The 18,232-nt window shown below is 40.1% G+C and overlaps 1 protein-coding gene across 9 annotated transcripts in view; it reads right to left on the bottom strand.

Moving 5' to 3' along the window:
* The window catches only part of NRXN3 (neurexin 3), a 1,025,935-nt gene that overhangs the window by 122,906 nt on the left and 884,797 nt on the right, over window positions 1-18,232 (bottom strand). For all 9 annotated transcript variants that reach the window (XM_054826970.1, XM_054826962.1, XM_054826963.1 and 6 more), the window contains one exon: window positions 14,986-15,157. In XM_054826970.1, the coding sequence (XP_054682945.1) occupies window positions 14,986-15,157 (172 nt within the window). The remainder of the gene's footprint in view (window positions 1-14,985; window positions 15,158-18,232) is intronic.

Here is an 18,232-nt window from a genome sequence, read left to right as displayed (position 1 = left end):
CTGCCCTCATGACAAAAGACAACGAGGTCTCAGTAGCATAAGTACTAAAAACAGGGGAGAGAATTATCAGGCAAGACTACAGCAGCAAAAGTTACTCCTCTGATCAGGCAACTGGATGTGCTGGTTTTGGCTGGGATAGAGTTAATTTTCTTCACAGTAGCTAGTATGGGGCTATGGTTTGGATTTGAACAGTGTTGATAACACAGGGATGTTTTCGTTAGTGCTGAGCAGAGCTTACACAGAGCCAAGGCCTTTTCTGCCTCTCACACCACCCCAGCAGCGAGTAGGCTGGGGGTGCACAAAAAGCTGGGAGGGGACACAGCTGGGACAGCTGTGACCCCAACTGACCAAAGGGAAGTGCCGTACCATATGACATCATGCTCAGCATATAAAGCTGTGGGAAGAAGGAAGGGGGGGATGTTCGGAGTGACAGCGTTTGTCTTCCCAAGTAACTGTTACACATGATGGAGCCCTGCTTTCCTGGAGATGGCTGAACACCTGCCTGCCCATGGGAAGTGGTGAATGAATTCCTTGTCTCGCTTTGGTTGTGTACACGGTTTTTGCTTTACCTGTTAAACTGTCTTGATCTCAACCCATGAGTTTTCTCACTTTGACTCTTCTGGTTCTCTCCCCCATCCCACCAGGGGGACGGGGGGAGGGAGAGGACGAGCAGCTGTGTGGTGCTTAGTTGCCAGCTGGGGTTAAACCACGACACTGGAGTTGTTTCTAAGTTTCTATTGCCCTAACCAAAAGCTTTATGCTGCTACCACTCTCTATTTTATCTTATCTTTTTAAGCCTAAAAAATGTAGGGTCCAAATTCAAAGCAAAGCAGCATTTAGGTCAAAATCATTGGGAAATTCTGAGGCAAACTACAAGATGAGTTTAAATGTCTGTTCATAAGGTGCAGCTAACATGGGCCACTGTAAAATTAGTAAGACTAGAGAAGACTTTGAGAAGTTATTTAATCCACCCCTCTGCCACAGGACAAAATCAGTAACATTTCAACCTCCCTTAGATTAATCTTTCAATCCTGTCTCAGATGATTGAGAAAATGAGTGCCTTGCCCCTGATAATCTAACCCAGAAGCACAATAGGAGCAAAATAAAAAGAAAACTCAGACTAGCAAAGGTGGAAGAAGGTTAATCAAACTTTTTAAAGGGTGAAAAAGAAAAAAAAAATAAATTAGTCTTTTGAAAAATGTGATTTAGATCTTATTTTGCATGAGCAGATTATACTGAATCATTTCAGTCCTATAGAAGTTGAGGCTATGGGCATGAGATAAAAGCAGCCTGCTTTAGTTCTCTTTTGATTTATGTTGGAAAAGTGAACCAGTGTACAGTATAGAGAAAGCAGCTACCAGTTCAACCATATACAGATATGCTACCATTTAGGCATCTACGTTACCAGATCTTTGGGACATTTTGTAAGTAATGTGTATATTGTTGTTTTCTTCACTGACCAGGACCAAATTAAGCCCCATATCAAGCAGCCAAGGATAAAGTGACTATTAAAGAACAACTGAAACTATGTATTGATCCTTCCATTTGAAACAAGAAGAAATTTCATTTTGCAGGATGAGATATGAAACGGAGATCAGAATAAAATCCACTGCCACTGTTCTCCACATCCCACTTCTTCGATTCCTTTGGGAAAGGTCACAATCTGATTTATATCAGAACAAGCAGCAATAACCAAATGCCAAAAGCACTTTATTCATATTGACACTTTAAATTCTATTAACTCCCATTTATCTAGGTGCTGCTTATCTGTTTTGTGGATTATGCAAAGTCAGGGCAGAGAAGCACTGCATCTAGTTTATATGTGTCAGGTTAGACATGGAGCTACACGAGTGCAGCTATTTTGCTTCCAGGAGCAATGTGTGACTGAAAACAGAACAACTGTCTTTGCATGGTGCGGGATCTGAGGTAAGAAAACTTGTGGCCTTACACCTGCTTCATAAAGAGTCAGTGTCTCACTATCCCACCCCTGGAAACAAGAGCACTCGGGTAGACAGCTAGTTTAGGTCTGACACAACCAGCAGGGAGGTAGGGCTAGAAAGAGCACTGATTCCTGCAGGACCACTTGGGGCTCAGTGCACTGGGCTCCCCATTCAAGAAGAGCTCCTCTTTATCGGCATTATACTGAAACCAAGATTCCTTGCTGGAAGGCGGTGGCAGGCAATCCGGTATCTATGTGGCAATCGGCTCAGTTTCAGCAGGACTTGCAGTCTTTGCCTTGGTGCTGGCAGTGATGGAGCTGGGCTGGCTCATCAGAAACCTTCAGATGTTTCTGGATCTCAATTCCCTGTGTACGTATTAGCAGGGAGATAATATGGGGAGCTGAATATACGACAAATAGAGAAAGCATGTACAGTCCTTTCCCATTAATATAGTGCTGACTACAGGGAGGCTGCTCAGTCAGTAACATTAATGAGAGTAATGCCTATAAAGCATTTAGTCAAATGTCACCAACGATGATTGGAAAGCTAACCAGTTACAAATAACTGAAAGGTGAAAACCCTGTGGAAGGGTGCAGGTTCTCTAGGGTAAGTGCCAGGACATAACTAAAAGCAAGCAAGAAACTGATGAAAGAAGTTGTTTATTAAGAAGCACTTCCTATCAAGTTGACATATTATACAGTGCTACAGTCTCCTCAGGGAAATTCTTGAATTATTTAAAATTTTACTTGATAAAGCGGTGGGCGATATCAGTTGATTACGGAATAGAATAAACGAGACCAAACAGGCCTTTCCCATTTTTAATTGCTACAAATCAGTGATCTTTGCCTCCTCTTGAAATCATTTCTTCCGTTTGCATCAGCTTAGAAAAAGAAAAGAGAATTCCCGGACCCTGTAGTGACCTAGTAAGCTTTCTCAAAGACAGATGCCATTCACGAAGCCAAGCCATGAACTAGAAACATCCATATGATAAAAAAATCATTACTGAATAACACTGTGTCAGAAGTAAGGTAGACCCGTGGGAAGAGGAACTTGAGTTTCTGTAGATATATTTTTCCTACTCCAACCTTTTAAATTAATTTCTTTCTTGGAAGTGACCTGAGTTTTGGAAATTGCTATGAAAATGCTAACTAGTGAAGGGGTAAAATACCACTCAGTCTGCACATGACAGACTGTTATGCAGAGTGAATCTCACTGACTACAAATTTGTGGGGCTTAAGAAAAAAAATTAGAAAAGATTTTGCAACTCCAACACTAGAGTTTTCAGCCTCCAGAGTGCTCCAGGTACTCAGTAAATAAGCAAAGATCCAAGTTTACTGACCCAAAAAGGTTTTTATACTCAGTGAATTGTAGAATATTTTCTATTTAAGTCCCCAATGATAATGTAAATTGGGACTTTATCCCCACTTTACTGATTGGAAAACTGAGCCACAGAGTGGTAAAAGGATTGGCCAAGACCACAGGGAAGGGCATCTATAAAGCCAAGGCTGGAATTCATGAACTTCTGGCTCCTGGTTCTATGACTGGCCCCTTTCATTTCTGACCGTCCTTTCACACAGTTGTTCTGCTTCAGTCCACAGCATGGGATTTCAATGACTTTGTACTTTCCAGTGCCTTTTAGTGAGCAGAGAGAAGGCTGTTGTGGATGCATGAGCCCCTTCTGTCACTGCATGTCAGCTGTGTCAACCTGGGATTACAGCTGGCACTGTTCTTTCTGCAGGCAATAAGATCAGAAAAGCACAAAGTTGTTGTTCAAGCCTCTGATCCCTCAGGCCAGATGTTTGTTTGCTCACTCTTACTGGGGGGATGGAGGGGGTGGTGGAGACAAGGGGAGGAGGGGAGGGAGAGAAGGAGAGCCAGGGAAGGGAAGGGGAGAAGAAAGAGAATATAACAACTCCATTTGACCAGGAAAACTGAAACAGAACTAACCCAGGAGACAAACATAACTATTTTAATGTCTGGGAGTTCACTGCACTGTGCTGCCCAGCAGGATTCTTACTTTCCAGCAATCTTATTTAGCCTGATTCTCAATCTGAAAAATATTTCTCCATATTTCTCTGCACTACACTCTACAGCTATATTGTATGTATCACCAGATGACTGAACTAATAATAATTCACCGTACTTCAGCAAAGGAGAAATTTATCAAAAATTTTTGATGATACTGCTTATGCTTGGTACCTGGGCAAATATTCAATCATGGACCAGTGGACACGAACAGATGAGAACAGCCCATAATATTTGAGCATTCCAACAGTTAAGATATTCATGCTTACGTGACCAGCTGTATACTTTAGCCTGGAATTGTTAGCAAGACCAAGCTCTCAGAATACACCTACATGTCTTAGTATGTAATTACAATTCCTGGAAAGTGGCATGGGGATGATTTTAGTAAAAAACATGCTGGATGTCAAAGAGATACAAGGAAAAACCCCCATGTCTTGGATCCCTCTGTGAATGCAATACACCATTTTTTTGCACCATAGTATCTCAGGGACAGGGACTCAAAGGCCTGTAGGGTGTGTAAGAATGCAATCCGAATATTTAGGGAAATCCCTTGGCACAGGGTTCTTATATCAGATGCAAGAAGGGTGAGAGCAATTAGGTAGAAAGATGCATCAGTGTCCTATGGATACTATATCTTGGCACACTTTAAGTCATCATTCCAACATAAAGCAAGCCTAGAATTGTGGAACTGTAAAGCTCCTGAGTTATACTACATACCATACTACCATCATCAAAGGTTAACATGACTTTTTATAAACATTCCCTCTGTGATGCAAGAATTTATCTTACAAAGAATCCCGCTGTGTGTAGGACTAAGCTAAGAGGGAAGAACTGAGATTCAAGAATCAAGATCATCAATGGAAAAAGAATCAGAGAAATAGAGAAAAATTAGAGATGCTACTAAACTGCCTTAGTTTAGTTTTGTCTTGTTTTGTTTTAAATTTTGGCTGAACAATGTGCTCGCAATGCAGCATAGTAACTTCTATCAAACTCCAGCTGGAGAGGGAGTGGGAGTATTTCCACATGATCATGTCTCCCTGGATAAATTAAGGAATGGGAAAAAGAAAGCATTTGCTTTCCAATGAAGTAATACAAACGTAATTAGTGTAGACACGATACGAACACATACAGCTTATGTGACCTCATATTTCAGGTCACAAACTAAGATAATTGTAGGATAATTTTTTTTAGAAGGATATCTTTTTGGGCATATTTTTGTTGTTGCCATGGTGGGTTACTGTAATTCTCTGAAGCATCAGACACTTGGCTGCTCTCCAGCTCAAGAAGCTGATTAGATGGACAAACAGACTCTGGCAGGAGAGAACAGAAACCATCCCAAATCCAGGACCGTTGGACAGAGGTGTCATTTTGACCATTAAAGTAAATTTTCTTCTGATGTATTTGGTATTCGCCTGTAGATTTGACATATTGGACATCCAGTCTGATTCAGGAAGATGTAAGAATGATGCTACAGTAATTCAACTAACAGCATGCAGCAATATAATACATATCTCTGTTCTTTTGGACAGCACCGATAAAAAGTTTTCCTCAAATTGTCCTCAAATTTTCTTTATCCAGGCTATAAATAAGAGAACATACTGTGGCTAAATTAAAACTAGTATTGCCTCTGTGGCATGTATTTGCATGTTAGAACAACCATTTCTGAGACTGTTACGTAGCAGTAATAGAGACTGCTACATAAGTATGCTTCTTATTCCTTCTCCTCTCTTTCCCATAGCTCAAGGACTATCTGTGGGATCCTAAGTGGGAATTAGGTGGTCATGGCTACCTGCATGAAGACCCTATTCTGTATGTACCCTTCCTTAGGTAAACTTTCGTCAATCCTACTGCTGCTTAACAATGCTGTACTGTTTGTGCTGCCTGGTTATCTTACGTGTCTCCATAAAAACACATGTGTCTCCCTCTTTCTTAATGCCAAGCTGACAGAAATACAGTGCTTGATAGACTACCACTCACAGGGGCTTGAGGTATTTGGTGAAGGTAAAACTGCCACTTCTGTAGACTGAGTGCAGCATGTTGTAAGAGCCAGGATAAGTTTTAAAAAATGAAACCTTGAAAGGAAGAATGAGTACTGGAAGTTGCAATATAGTCACTTTGTTCTTTTTCTCTCTGTTTTTCTTCTCCTCTGTCCTCAAAGACAGAATTCAGAAGACAGACAAGCCTTACAGCACTTCCATGCAAGTGTCTGGGGACAGGGGCAAAGTGGAAATGAATCACAGCATCATACTTCCTGTGGAAAAGCAAAACATGAAGTACACAGAAGTTAAACTGCGCACAGTGGCAACATTTACATAACTTATTTATCATGTCAGATTCTATCCCACCATCCAGTATGGACGCACATGCATTAACATGCGTGTGTTTGCACAAATTCCAAAGTACATTTGCCTGTTGGTGACTTAATGTGTGTAGGTTTATATCTCAGTGTATACAGGAGATCAAAATGAGTGTTCATATCATGTAGCCATATTTATCTGTTTCCCAACCTTATAAATATATTATAGATGTTATGGTCCTGCAGTGACAAGCTACAATCAAGTCTTGATTTCATCAACTTGTCATGCTTTAATCATCCCTCTTGGCAGATCTTTCAACATATGTCACAGTACTGCCTTCAAAATGTGCTTCTCTAATGCTGTTTTATTAACCCTGTCTTTTTATATGTTTTAGGCTCATTATGAAATGCAGTAAATCTGTCAAAGGCACTTTACATGCCGTCTCCAATTCATGCTGATAGGAAGCATCTGAGAGCTCATTTAAGTCCCACAAAATGAGTACAATATGAAAAATCAAAACCCACAAACAAGTGTATGACAAGAACTCTGGGGATCACATTCAGCCCGCAGGGCTAATCAAAATTCAGTGCTCTTGTTCCTGACTCATTACCCACTCACAAGGGCATTTGGATAGGAAAATATTAAGACCACAGTGGGATCTGGCAGTACCACAAAGAAATCCCTTCAGCTTGCACATCAAGCAACGGGACTTATTAATGAGTCCAAGTAGTCAAGTACTAGATCCATGTGCCTCTTCATGGAGACAGCTTCAGCCAAGCTTCTTACTGTTATCTTGGTTTCAGTAGCAGTGAGGAGATCACAACAGCCCAAAGTCTGAAGGAGGGAAAGGAAAGCCAAAGGAGCACAAGAAGGCAGAAACCAGAGTTGGGGGGATGAGGGGGTGGAGAAGGGGTGTGTGTGTGTGTGTGTGTGTGTGTAAAGAAGAGGGAAAGAGGAGATGCCAAAATCACTCTGGAAGAGACAGAGGGAATTTGGGGGGGGAGGAGGAGCCAGGCTCTGCAAAGCATGGCCACAAGTTATTTCCTCTAATAAGGCTCAGCTACCAAACATTTGGAAATCACTGAAGCAGTACAACACGAGCTGTGCAGGGGTACTGTGCAGGGATAAGTACAAAGTTAGAAAGGAAGAACTTGTTGTGAAGACTTGGACACCCCAGTTAGTTCTGGGTTTGAGTTTTTCTTGTCAATGTCCCAATCAGCATTAGACTCTGCATTACTGACCTCATGAGAACTAACAATCACAATATTGCATGTCCTTCCCAGTATCAGAGCACATGTCAGCTGAAGAAAGGATATGTAGTCTTCTCTTAAATCCTCCAGTGATGCCACTATTAGATCATGCCAACTTATCTCCTCTTTCTTGGCTAATGCATTATAAATTAAATAAAGAAAAGTTGGGAGAGGTAATATCCCATATTAGGCCAATTGATAACAATTCAAAAATACAGACAAGCTTTCAGGAAACACAAGGCCTTAAAAAAATTACAGAGTGAGAAAATGAAAATGTCACTGGTAAAAAAATCAAAACCAACTTATATTTCAAGAAATGAGACTGCTTTTTTCAACTGTATTGGACTGACTCAAAGACTGTCTTCACTAATCCTGCCTTGGTTATAATTGAAGACTACTACAGGTTTAACACACTATTTCTCTGTAATTAAGGCATTCTTATTTCCTAGAAGATTATTGTTATCTCTGTTTAACAAACAGGAAGGTTAATTTACCTTTGTTCAGATGGTCAGCAGGTAGCAAAACACAGAGCACAGAAAAGCTGGCTCAGTCCCCTGCTTTACTCTTGGGAAATCTACTGTCTCCCTATATTCAGCATAAAGCCAGTGAGATGAACCTAAGCCAGCACGCTCAAAGAATCTGGAAGGAACCTTGTGAGACCTCCTGTTTCAAGGACAAGATGGGGACTAATGTATAAAAATCAGCAGTCATGGCTGGGAGCTGTTTTCTACAGCTCCCCTCTATGTTTTACCTCAAACAAATCTCTGCTAAATTTCGTCTTTAACAACTACAACAATCACTGCATTATCTGAGGAAATTCCTCATCATAACAAGCTCCTGTGCGTTTTGTGTAATTCCTTTACAAATAACCTTGAGCCTTGTGTATGTCCTCTTAATATCTCAGGAGAGGATCACACTTTCTCCTCCTCTCCTGCCTGCCTAACCCCAGCCCCCCCAATTATCTCTTGCTGTCTTCTGGGTGGTTATGTTTAATCTCAGGATTAGGCAGAAGCCTGCAGTTTGCCTTGAACAGCTTATCAGCTTCCAAGAGACATTTACAGGGAGAGAAAGACTCCAGTTTTGATAGCAGTAATTGTATTTAGCTTGTAAGATACAAGGCTGTTTATCTCACGGCTGGGAAATCACAGAGGGAGAGAAAGAAAATGTTGCTGATAAAAACTAAAAAAAACCAAAAAGAATGAAGAAAAGAAAAGAAACAACACCCTCCTCAAAGTCCCTCCGGTAGAGGGATGAGGTGGGAAATGGACTTCATTGAACAAAAAGTTCATGTCACTTGTGGAAGGAGATTGAAAATATCAAAGGAAAGGTGATAAATGGCTTGAGTAGGACAAGAAATTACCTGTTTCAAAGCAGACTATGAACTCTAGTTCAGTAGTCACAATTGTGTAAAACTCAGAGAATTTGGTTTGTAGAGATGGGTATAACCATTTTTAGAGATACTGAGTTCCAACACTCCATTTAAAGATGGCTGGAGCTGTGGACACCCATGTATCTGAAAATGAAGTCTGTTGTTTGCTTTTTCACAGAAACTTACAATAGGATGCATCATGGGTCACAGGGTGTCCTACAACACTTCGCATTTAAACCAACTTCAGTTTCCTTACTTATTAAATGCCCTTTCCATTCCATATTTGCAGTTCAGTCCCCTCTTCTCAAAACAGCTCTGTGCTCCATTTCTCCCACCCCAAAAGCCCTGTAAAATCCCTGATGCTGACTTAACTCAAGTTCTCTTAGGCCTACTGTACTACTACACTTTTAAAACACCTATAATAATTTTGGGTGGGTATTAAAGAAAAAAAAGAAAGGATCTAGATGTTTTGAATCTTAATAGGCTGCAACCAATATTCTAATTTAGAGTTATCATCATCCCACTGAGAAACACTCAACACTTTGTTAAAGTATTCAGTGGTCTTCAACAGTGACACAAAAGCTCCCACATTTCAATTGGTATCCTTTTATTCACATAAGACTTGTAATAAAAGAAGGATAAGATGGAACCATGCATATCATTCAATTGTGTCAAAACGGGAAGACCAACATAAATACTTCACATGTTTCCACCACCATAATTCCTTCTCTACAGTTAAAGCAGATGAGATGAGACATACAGCATCTATTAAATCTACAATATATAGATGTTCTATATAATTTCAGCTGTCTCACAGCACCTGCCTGGTACTAACCAAGCAATTTCAGATCCTTCCACCAAGTAAATGAAAAACAGATTGTAGCAAGAGAGACTTCATGCCTTTCAAATTTTAGATAGGTAGGACAATCTAGACCACTATCACTTTAATCTGTGCTTCTGGAAAGCATTTTGTTTCAGGCAACAGCAGGTGAGAAAGAATGACTTCATCTCACATAGACTACTAAAGACATAGTTCAGTGAAGGCTTTACACTGGCATAAACCAGCCTTGCTGATAAAGGAAGTCATCTTATCTTTCCCCGTGTCCTGAACGATCATGTCCATTCCCACGTGGCTTCCTTTCCTGAGCCAGTTACATGGTGAATGGCATTGGTAAAGTGATCCAGCTGAACAGAAGATGAGAGAGAGTAGAAAACAGAAATTTGACTACTTAAGCAACATGAATATAGGAAAGAGTAATGAAAGAATGAGCTCCTCTGTCCAGCTCCAGCTGCATATTATGGTAAAATCCATCTACATCAGCATTTTGGTTTGAATTGGGAGCATGCCTCTGAAGTGTACCTCTCACCACTTTCTACTCTTCGGTTCACATACTGAAATGCTCTCAGGGAATACAAACTCAAATGAAATTAAACAAGAAGATATGCCCCAACTGTTCAGGGTTATTCAGTTGTAGGGACTGGAACTATTCTGAAGAAAAACCCTGGAAGACATCAGGGTCTCAGAATGAACTTTTTATTTTATAGATATACACTTATTGGGCCACAGTACTTGCCAGAGTAGTCACAAAGTCCTTGGAGTTCTGCTATCGAGAGCTAACTGTCCAGCTCTTAAAATCCAACTTCCCCATAAATGTGTACTTGAGAGAAAGAATGAAGTAGGGGCACAGAGGACAAAACCTTTTTTGTTTTATTCAGTGTCAACAGAACTGGAAATTGGTGTCATTTGAAAGGGCAGAGACTCCTAAAAGAAGGCTGAGAGATCACTCAAGAGAATGATAAAGGGGCAAAATATAAAATCTGCATTGGGTGGATGAACTAATGAATCCTGATAAGGATCCAGTTGTTTAATGCTGTCCTATTTCCTATTTTTAAAATGCAGGAATAAAATCCAGGCTACAGTTCTCTTGCTAAATCATGTATTTCCTTAAATTACAACCTCTTCCTGTCTCTTGGCTCCCTTCCTTTAATCTTCTCCTTTAAAATAATACTCCAATTAGACTTTATTTTGGTGCATTCTCTCGCTTTACAGCTTCTCTTCCCCTAGTTTTGTTTCTTTTTCTACTGCAGAAAATGTAGTCAGTGCATAGATGAATGAACAGGAATATCGTGCTTGTTTTGATGTACACTACAAATCTGGCAACACACAAGAATTTCTTTGCAAGCAAAATCAGCGGAGAGAGAGAGAAAAAATCTGTCTAAGAAATAATGAAAACTTAGGGACTGAGGTATCCCAGTTCTGTGTCAAGCCAGAAGATTTGTTTTTAACCCTTTTGAGAATCACTGACTCCTTCCCAACCTCAGGATTCCTAATTTAAGTCCTTCTATCCTACTGTCAAGTGCCTCAAATTTAATGGGTTTACTGTAATCTGAAAGAAAAACGTCAGAGGCTTCCTCTGCCTGAACTAGCTTTCCTATCTTACCTACACTCAATGCAAAATAACTGCTACTTCATTGCTAAACAGATTAATTTAGATATAAAGAAGGCTTTCAGCAAGAACATAAAAGCAAGAAAATAACTGTGACCAAGCACAATCTGTTATCTGGGATGTACACCAAAGGGTGAAGGCATGTGAGACAACAGAAGGAAGGTAGTCATAGAAGTCAACTGCACTTTAGGGCACAGAAATCCCTACGTACTTGTTAGCAAAAGGTGTATATACTGACTGAGAAATATGTTGTGATGCTCAGCTTCATGAATTAAGCATCCAGGAACTGGCTATCAGTAAAGCCTATGGAAAAAGCCCATCTCCTTATTGTGTACTTGAGAGAGAGAACAAAGAGCAAAGCTAATGCAAATAAATCATAAATGACTCAATGGTTTTGGCTGAACTAAATCACAACAGCTGAACTGCAGATAGCAGTCCCAGTGCTAATGCTGCTATTTGCCATGACCCAGCTCTCAGGAGCTTTGTCTCAGATACCTGCACCAGGCCACTGTTCAGTTTTACTGCCCAGTAAGAGAAACTCTGGCGGGGTTGGAACGGTACAAACGGTGAGAGATCATCCCTAATGATTGGGATTATTTCAGTCCCAAATCTTAGCCAACCTTAGCTCCAGTTTAATTCCCTCCTTTACAATTTCTCTCTAACCCTTTCCCTCGCAAGAAAGCATAAAGCTCCTCTTGCAGGTGACTGAGATACAATTGGATGCTCTAACAACCCAAAATGTCAGTGCCTGAATTGTAAGTTTGTTGCTTTTCCTTCCACTTCCTTGTCTTTTACATGAAGTTGCAAAAATACAGCTTTGGAGTCTTTCAGTCCCACTGGGCTAGTTTCATTTCATTTCATTTTAACTGAAGACTGTGTTTTAAGGAAAGCCAATATTCTCTCTCTTTGCTTATTTAATGAATATCCCACTTTTATTTGTACTTTCCATTGAGCAAGTAATTATGACTTTAATGTATAATCCTTCTACAGGTAACAAAACTCAGATAGGAGCATGGAAATGCCATTCAGAATGCAGCCCTGTTGCCTGAAGATTGCATCACGTGTGATGACTTTTGCTAGTTTGCAAAGTTTGCAAACATCGGGCTGTAGCACGGTGCAGGAAATCAAGTGCATATGAAATTGTTCCTATTATAGACAACACAGCATGTCCAAACATGCATGTGCTACAAATATGATGGTTTTTAAACACTACAAATAACTCTGTTTCCAGAATTGGAGTGATCTGACGCATAAAATACAAGATTCCTTAATTATTATTACAGATGTTTGAAACCAATTGCAGTTTCTGGAGTCTCCAGCTGAAACATGCTGGTTTAGCCTGGGTCAACCCAACCACAAAGCTTTTTACAGAGTTGAAACTCTGCTGAACACCGGTTTGATCTTGTACTCAGTATGAGAAACACTACTGCAAGTTTGGTCTGTGAAAGACAAAGAATTATTCATTTCAAAATCTCCTGCTTGGTCTTTTTTCAAACCATTAATTCCCCAGAAAATGGAACTAATAAGGCTTGGTTTCCTGTAGTTATTGGCTTCTCTCATTGAAGCTTTTCTTTAATCTGAGGCATTTATAATGCCTCTTTATTATATGGATATTCTAGTATTTAACAGGAATTAAGATCAAGCCACAGCCCTTTCCTCTGGGAGGGCTGGAATGTTGCCCTCCTCCATTGGTTATTTTCCCTAGCCATGTAGGATCTTTATTTTTTTAAAACTTTTGCCCCTTTTTTAAATTTAGCTAAAAAATCAGTTTAAAAGAAACTGGAAAAAAGTAGGGAGATACATGTACACACACAAAGTATGATCCCATAAGCCTTGTTTTCACAGGGACAGGCTGAAAACGTCATCATCTACAAACAGCCAGAAATTGAAATACATGCATGGAAAGAAAAAAGTGTCTGGAATATAAAGGTGTCCTTTTCCCTTGGGGAACAACTGCATATACTCAATACTAGCCCAGAACATAAGATTAATGCTGTTTCTATAAAACCATACATCTTCTAATGAAAACACAGGAATATCTTTAGCCAAGACAGAAGCAGAGGGTACTGAGGTATTCTCTGAGTATGATTTATTTTCCCTTTTTAAAAAAAATAAATCTCTAAAGCAACGAGCTGAATATTTTGTTTCTTTACACCAGGGACTTACTACAGCAAGTAATAGGAGATGAAAATTTATTTGTGGGGTTTTTACTGACTATAATTGGCTGCCAACTGGATCAGAGGTATTTTACCACAAAATAATTGATGAAAGGAGCAGAAGAAAGATGCTCAGTTTGGGCCTCCCCTAGCCATGCTTCCTTCTGTAACCAGTGGATAACAGAGTTACAGTCTAACTCAGCATGTCTGTCATGGCAGTCTTGGAAAGCAATTATTTCACAGAAATGAGGATAATTATTAAAATGTACTCTTTTGCATATACACCAAAACACTGACAAAGTGTCATGCGGAATATCTGGTAGAGATCATGACAGGACAGATCACTTATATTAAAAACTTTCTTGTGTACTTTCTGAGCAAGTGAAAGAGATGAAATTATGCCCTTGGAGTAATTTATTAGTGTAACATTACATAAACAATTAGGATATATTTCTCATAATTTGAGATTAAGTGGCTTGTGGGCAACTTCTGCACAACTATCAAATTGTCTCATGTTTATCACAGAATTCTTCCTTCTGTCCCGGGTCAGTTATGTACAACCTAGAAAGGAAGACCTGGAAGTTGCTTAGACTTAATACTGGAAACCAACAAGACGACCATGGCTTGATCTTGGACAATAAGAAGAATGTGGTTAACCTTGGAATCCTTTCCTTGTGCTCCTCCTGTCTTTTGTAACCATCGACATCACCAAGCCTCAGCTATCTATCAACATCACATACAGCAATCTGTTTTTCACTTGGAGCGAGTTTGACCTTTTAGCATGGTGATATAATAGTGTCATGAGGTTGGGATTTGCCAGTGGTGGGATAAAACACGGGACAGTGATTCAAGAGCCAGTTGTTCACTATTCCTGATGGATTTAGGGTGATGATTTCCAAAGAGATACTAAATTGTTCCACTGCATTTTGACCTAAAGTCAACTAAGAGTTGACAGCTTTGGCTAGATTGTGTGTCAACCTTTACATCTGCAAACCTAAAAGAGAGAGTGAAATTCAGATGATGAAAAATTATGAGGCAAGCAAAAGGTCTGTTCAGATACTTGCAACTTAATCTTCCACATTCCTTATACTTCAACTCTGTATCTATATAGATGGTATCTTAGGTGTGGCTAGAGTTACCTATCCTTTTTGTAAGATCTGTTCAAAACTCTTCTCCCTTAAATAGTTATAAAATATCACAAGTAGCAAAACCAAGTCTGTTGTTCAATCAGTTTGTAACTCTCTGCAGAACCAGGATTCACTTAGAGACCTCTGAAATAGCAGGATCTGTGTGCATCATAACACACAGTTGGCATGCTTATTCTTCCAGTGTAAAGGACCGTTAATTTCTTTTCCAACAGACAGAATATGCACCGCCAGGCTAGTCAATTTATTATTGAGATGAATCAACAAAGATTTATATAGTAACCAGTTGTTATTAAACATTATTTTGTAGGTATAGATACAATAAAAGAGAAAAACAAAGAGAGGAAAGTATGTACCTGTTGGGTAGTGTTCATTCACTGGCCAGCTGTCAACCTGCAGTGTGGCATTGCCACCATTCCTGGTAAAGCGTACCACATGGTACTTCCCATCATTTACAGGTGTGCTTTCCTCTTTAATAGAGATGTCCACTGTGCCAATATTGAAGACTACACCAATCTTGCCTTGCTCCTAAAATAAAAGAAAAAAAAATTGAAAAGAAAAACCCAAAAGAAAAAAACTCCAAATTGTAAATTGCCGCCTGTTAGGAGAATGTTCTTGGCCTATAAATCTCTAACGGGTAATTGTGCCGGTAGATGGCACTGAAGAATACACAGAAGCATCATTTTGAGCTTTGTCAGGACGTGTCAGTGGCTCTGCTTCAAAACAAACATTGTCTTTCACACTCTTCTTTGCAGCATTCACCTGAACATAGCGACTCATTTGTTCCCTCAAACCATCACAGAAGACAGGTGAGAAATCAGGCAGTAAGAAACAGGAGATGTGGATATATAGTCATCTGAGCAACGTCTCTACTGATTATTAGTAGTCACTTATTCAATTGTCATCTGAAATGCAGCCACAGGCAGGCTGTATCCCAACTTTTTTGTTCTGTTATGCTGCTTGTGAAGCAAACAGCCCCCACTGCAAAACAAATAACCATGGGATCCAGCAGGGAGAACGCAGGTACAAGATGGATGGAATTAGAAGGGAGCAAAAATGTAACTAGCTGACTTTGACCACCTGAGGGAAGCTAATCGCTCTTAAACCAAATGGAAAACCTTCCAGATTTTCAAAAGACAGGAGTGGCCATAGGCTTTTACTTTTCTACATTACACCCCAAGCAGTGCCCTACCAATAAAGCAGTCCACCATAGTGTTTTCCCAAAACCTTCCACCAGTTACCAACTGAAAGGGAAGTAGGCAAAGCCAATTGTACCAGCCATAACACCCATAACACTTCCTCCTGCAACTCCCCTCATGTAGTTCCAAGTAATGACCATATTCAGTGACTTTAGATTGTAAAATACACACTCAGAGTATATTCAGATAAGATATCCATGTTTAGTACTACTGTTTTAAACAGTGCCAGAAATTCCCATCACTATACAATATACAATTAACAGGAATGCATCTTCAAGCTCTCAACAAGGAGAGGCACAGTACACTGGTGTCAATGTTTATGAAGGCATATCAGGTGTATGCACAGATTCAAATCTGGTGTGGACAGGAAGAACTAAAATGTATCATATAGGAAGCCAATACATTTGCTAGCCACCAATACTATAAAATTGGCAATAGCTTTGTTAACTGTCTCAAAAATCAAGGAAGGAACAAGAAAAGAGAGTAGATGGCCATCTCATATCCAAATATAGCCTCTTTGAAACAAAACTGAGGCATACTAAAGTGGCAAAAGACAATTTTGTTACTGTTGTTGCCTTACATATCTGCTTGGTGGGCAGAGGACTCCATCCTTCAGGGCTGTTACCCTAACTGACTTCACTGCATTCACATCAGCAAATCTCAGCAATAAGAAAGAAACCTGTCCTCTTGTACTTGAGGGCCACCTCAGATTCCTGTCCTAGATTTACTCTAGTCTCCTGGTATCAACAGATCTTTTCCTTAAAACCTCCAAGTCTTCCAGTTTCTCACAGAGGCCTTTCCTGATTCCTGCTTACATTCCAAAGTTCACTCATACCAAAACAGTCATCACAAGTTCCTTTTCCCAAGTTCCTCATATCTTCAACATCCTTCTTTTTTTGAACTTTTTCTCCTAACACCATCCCCCCTAGTCCTCAGACTATGACACTGCTATTAGCAAAGGAAAACAAACAGTCCTGTAGCTGAAGAGGTCATCAAAAATTTGGACTCTGTTTCAACTATTTGAAGTTTAGCACTATATCACTAAGCACCCTGGTATCTTTCTCATTATAATGGTAAATTTTAGACTCTGTTAAATGTATGTTGGATAGCAACAGCGTCATGTACATTCACGCTGCTATGCTTTAGATGGACTTCCCTTCAAGATATCAATTACCTTTTTTCACTGTAACATGGGATAAGTAGATTGCTGCTCCCAGCAGATGCATGAACTCAGATACCACTTGAAAACTATCAAACTTTCTTCTCTTATGCTACCCCCAAAATAAGGGAGTTTTCAGTGAACAGAGATTTATTTCAGATAAAACCATTGCTGGCACAGCTTTACCACTTCTTTGACATATTAAGTGATGTCCTAACACTGTTTAACTAAATCTTCTGCTGGCAACCATATAATTATATGCACAGCAAAGAACAAGTGATTAATTTTTGCACAAAGACTCAAAGAATGTCTACTGACCAGGTAACCTGGCTACTGACTCCATGTGGTTTTGCAAGGTGCTGCTTTCTAATCAGCGTCCCATACAGCTTTTCAATCGCCATCAATACATCAATCTTTTTTTGCAAATTGTGACCACTCTGAAAAGAGTCCACCGTGGTGAAGGCATGGCGTATGCAGGTAAGATGGAGAGCTGCGCCTTGTCTAATGGAACAGATCACCACCACCACAGAAGAGGAAGGCATTAAGAGGTATTCAGCAGAGTGAAAGCTGCGTACTTCCAAGCCCTGCAGGCTTAACGAGGTAGAGATAAAAACTTGCAAGTGGGAAAAGGGATGGTGGGAAGTTTAACTTATCTCCCCTGTGGAAGGAGAAAATGTTTCTGATCTCTCCTTTGAGGAAAAGGAGATAGCACCTTTCACCATTCCCTCTCCTTTGAGGAAAAGGAGATTTTCGCCATTCCCCTTCCCAAGCCTTGAAGGAAAAACCCTATTTATAGGGCTAGTGATAACCCACAGGTAAGAGGACAAACTGGGAAAGAGATAAGATTCTGGAAGCAGAGGACTGCAAACCACCAGTGGCCTTTAGTCTGCCGGAGAGCAGAGGGAAACGAGCAAACTGGTGCCCTCCTCATCCTAAGCAGATTGCCACCCCCTCCCACAGCCAAGGGAACAAAACCCCTCTAAAACCAGTGTAACACCTTGTTGCAACTGAGAAATGCAAAAATTTGTCTTTAAAAAAAAAAAAAAAACCATGGGCCTGACTGAAGGCCTACTCCAGCTTTCTTCAGTCTCCCCTTGGGCAGAGCTCCCTGTAACTCTTTAACATGAGTTTTGCAGAAGCACAACTTTATGCCAGATTGTGATACTGTTATTTGGATGGAGTAGGAGCTTGTCATAAAAATGGTTCTGTTCCAATTACCAGGATAAAACACAATATAACAAAGTA

The sequence above is a fragment of the Grus americana genome, chromosome 5 (genome assembly GCF_028858705.1).
Source record: "Grus americana isolate bGruAme1 chromosome 5, bGruAme1.mat, whole genome shotgun sequence".
Classification (NCBI taxonomy): Eukaryota; Metazoa; Chordata; class Aves; order Gruiformes; family Gruidae; genus Grus; species Grus americana.
Note: the sequence above shows the minus strand (reverse complement) of the source record. Positions and strands in the feature narration are given on the sequence as shown.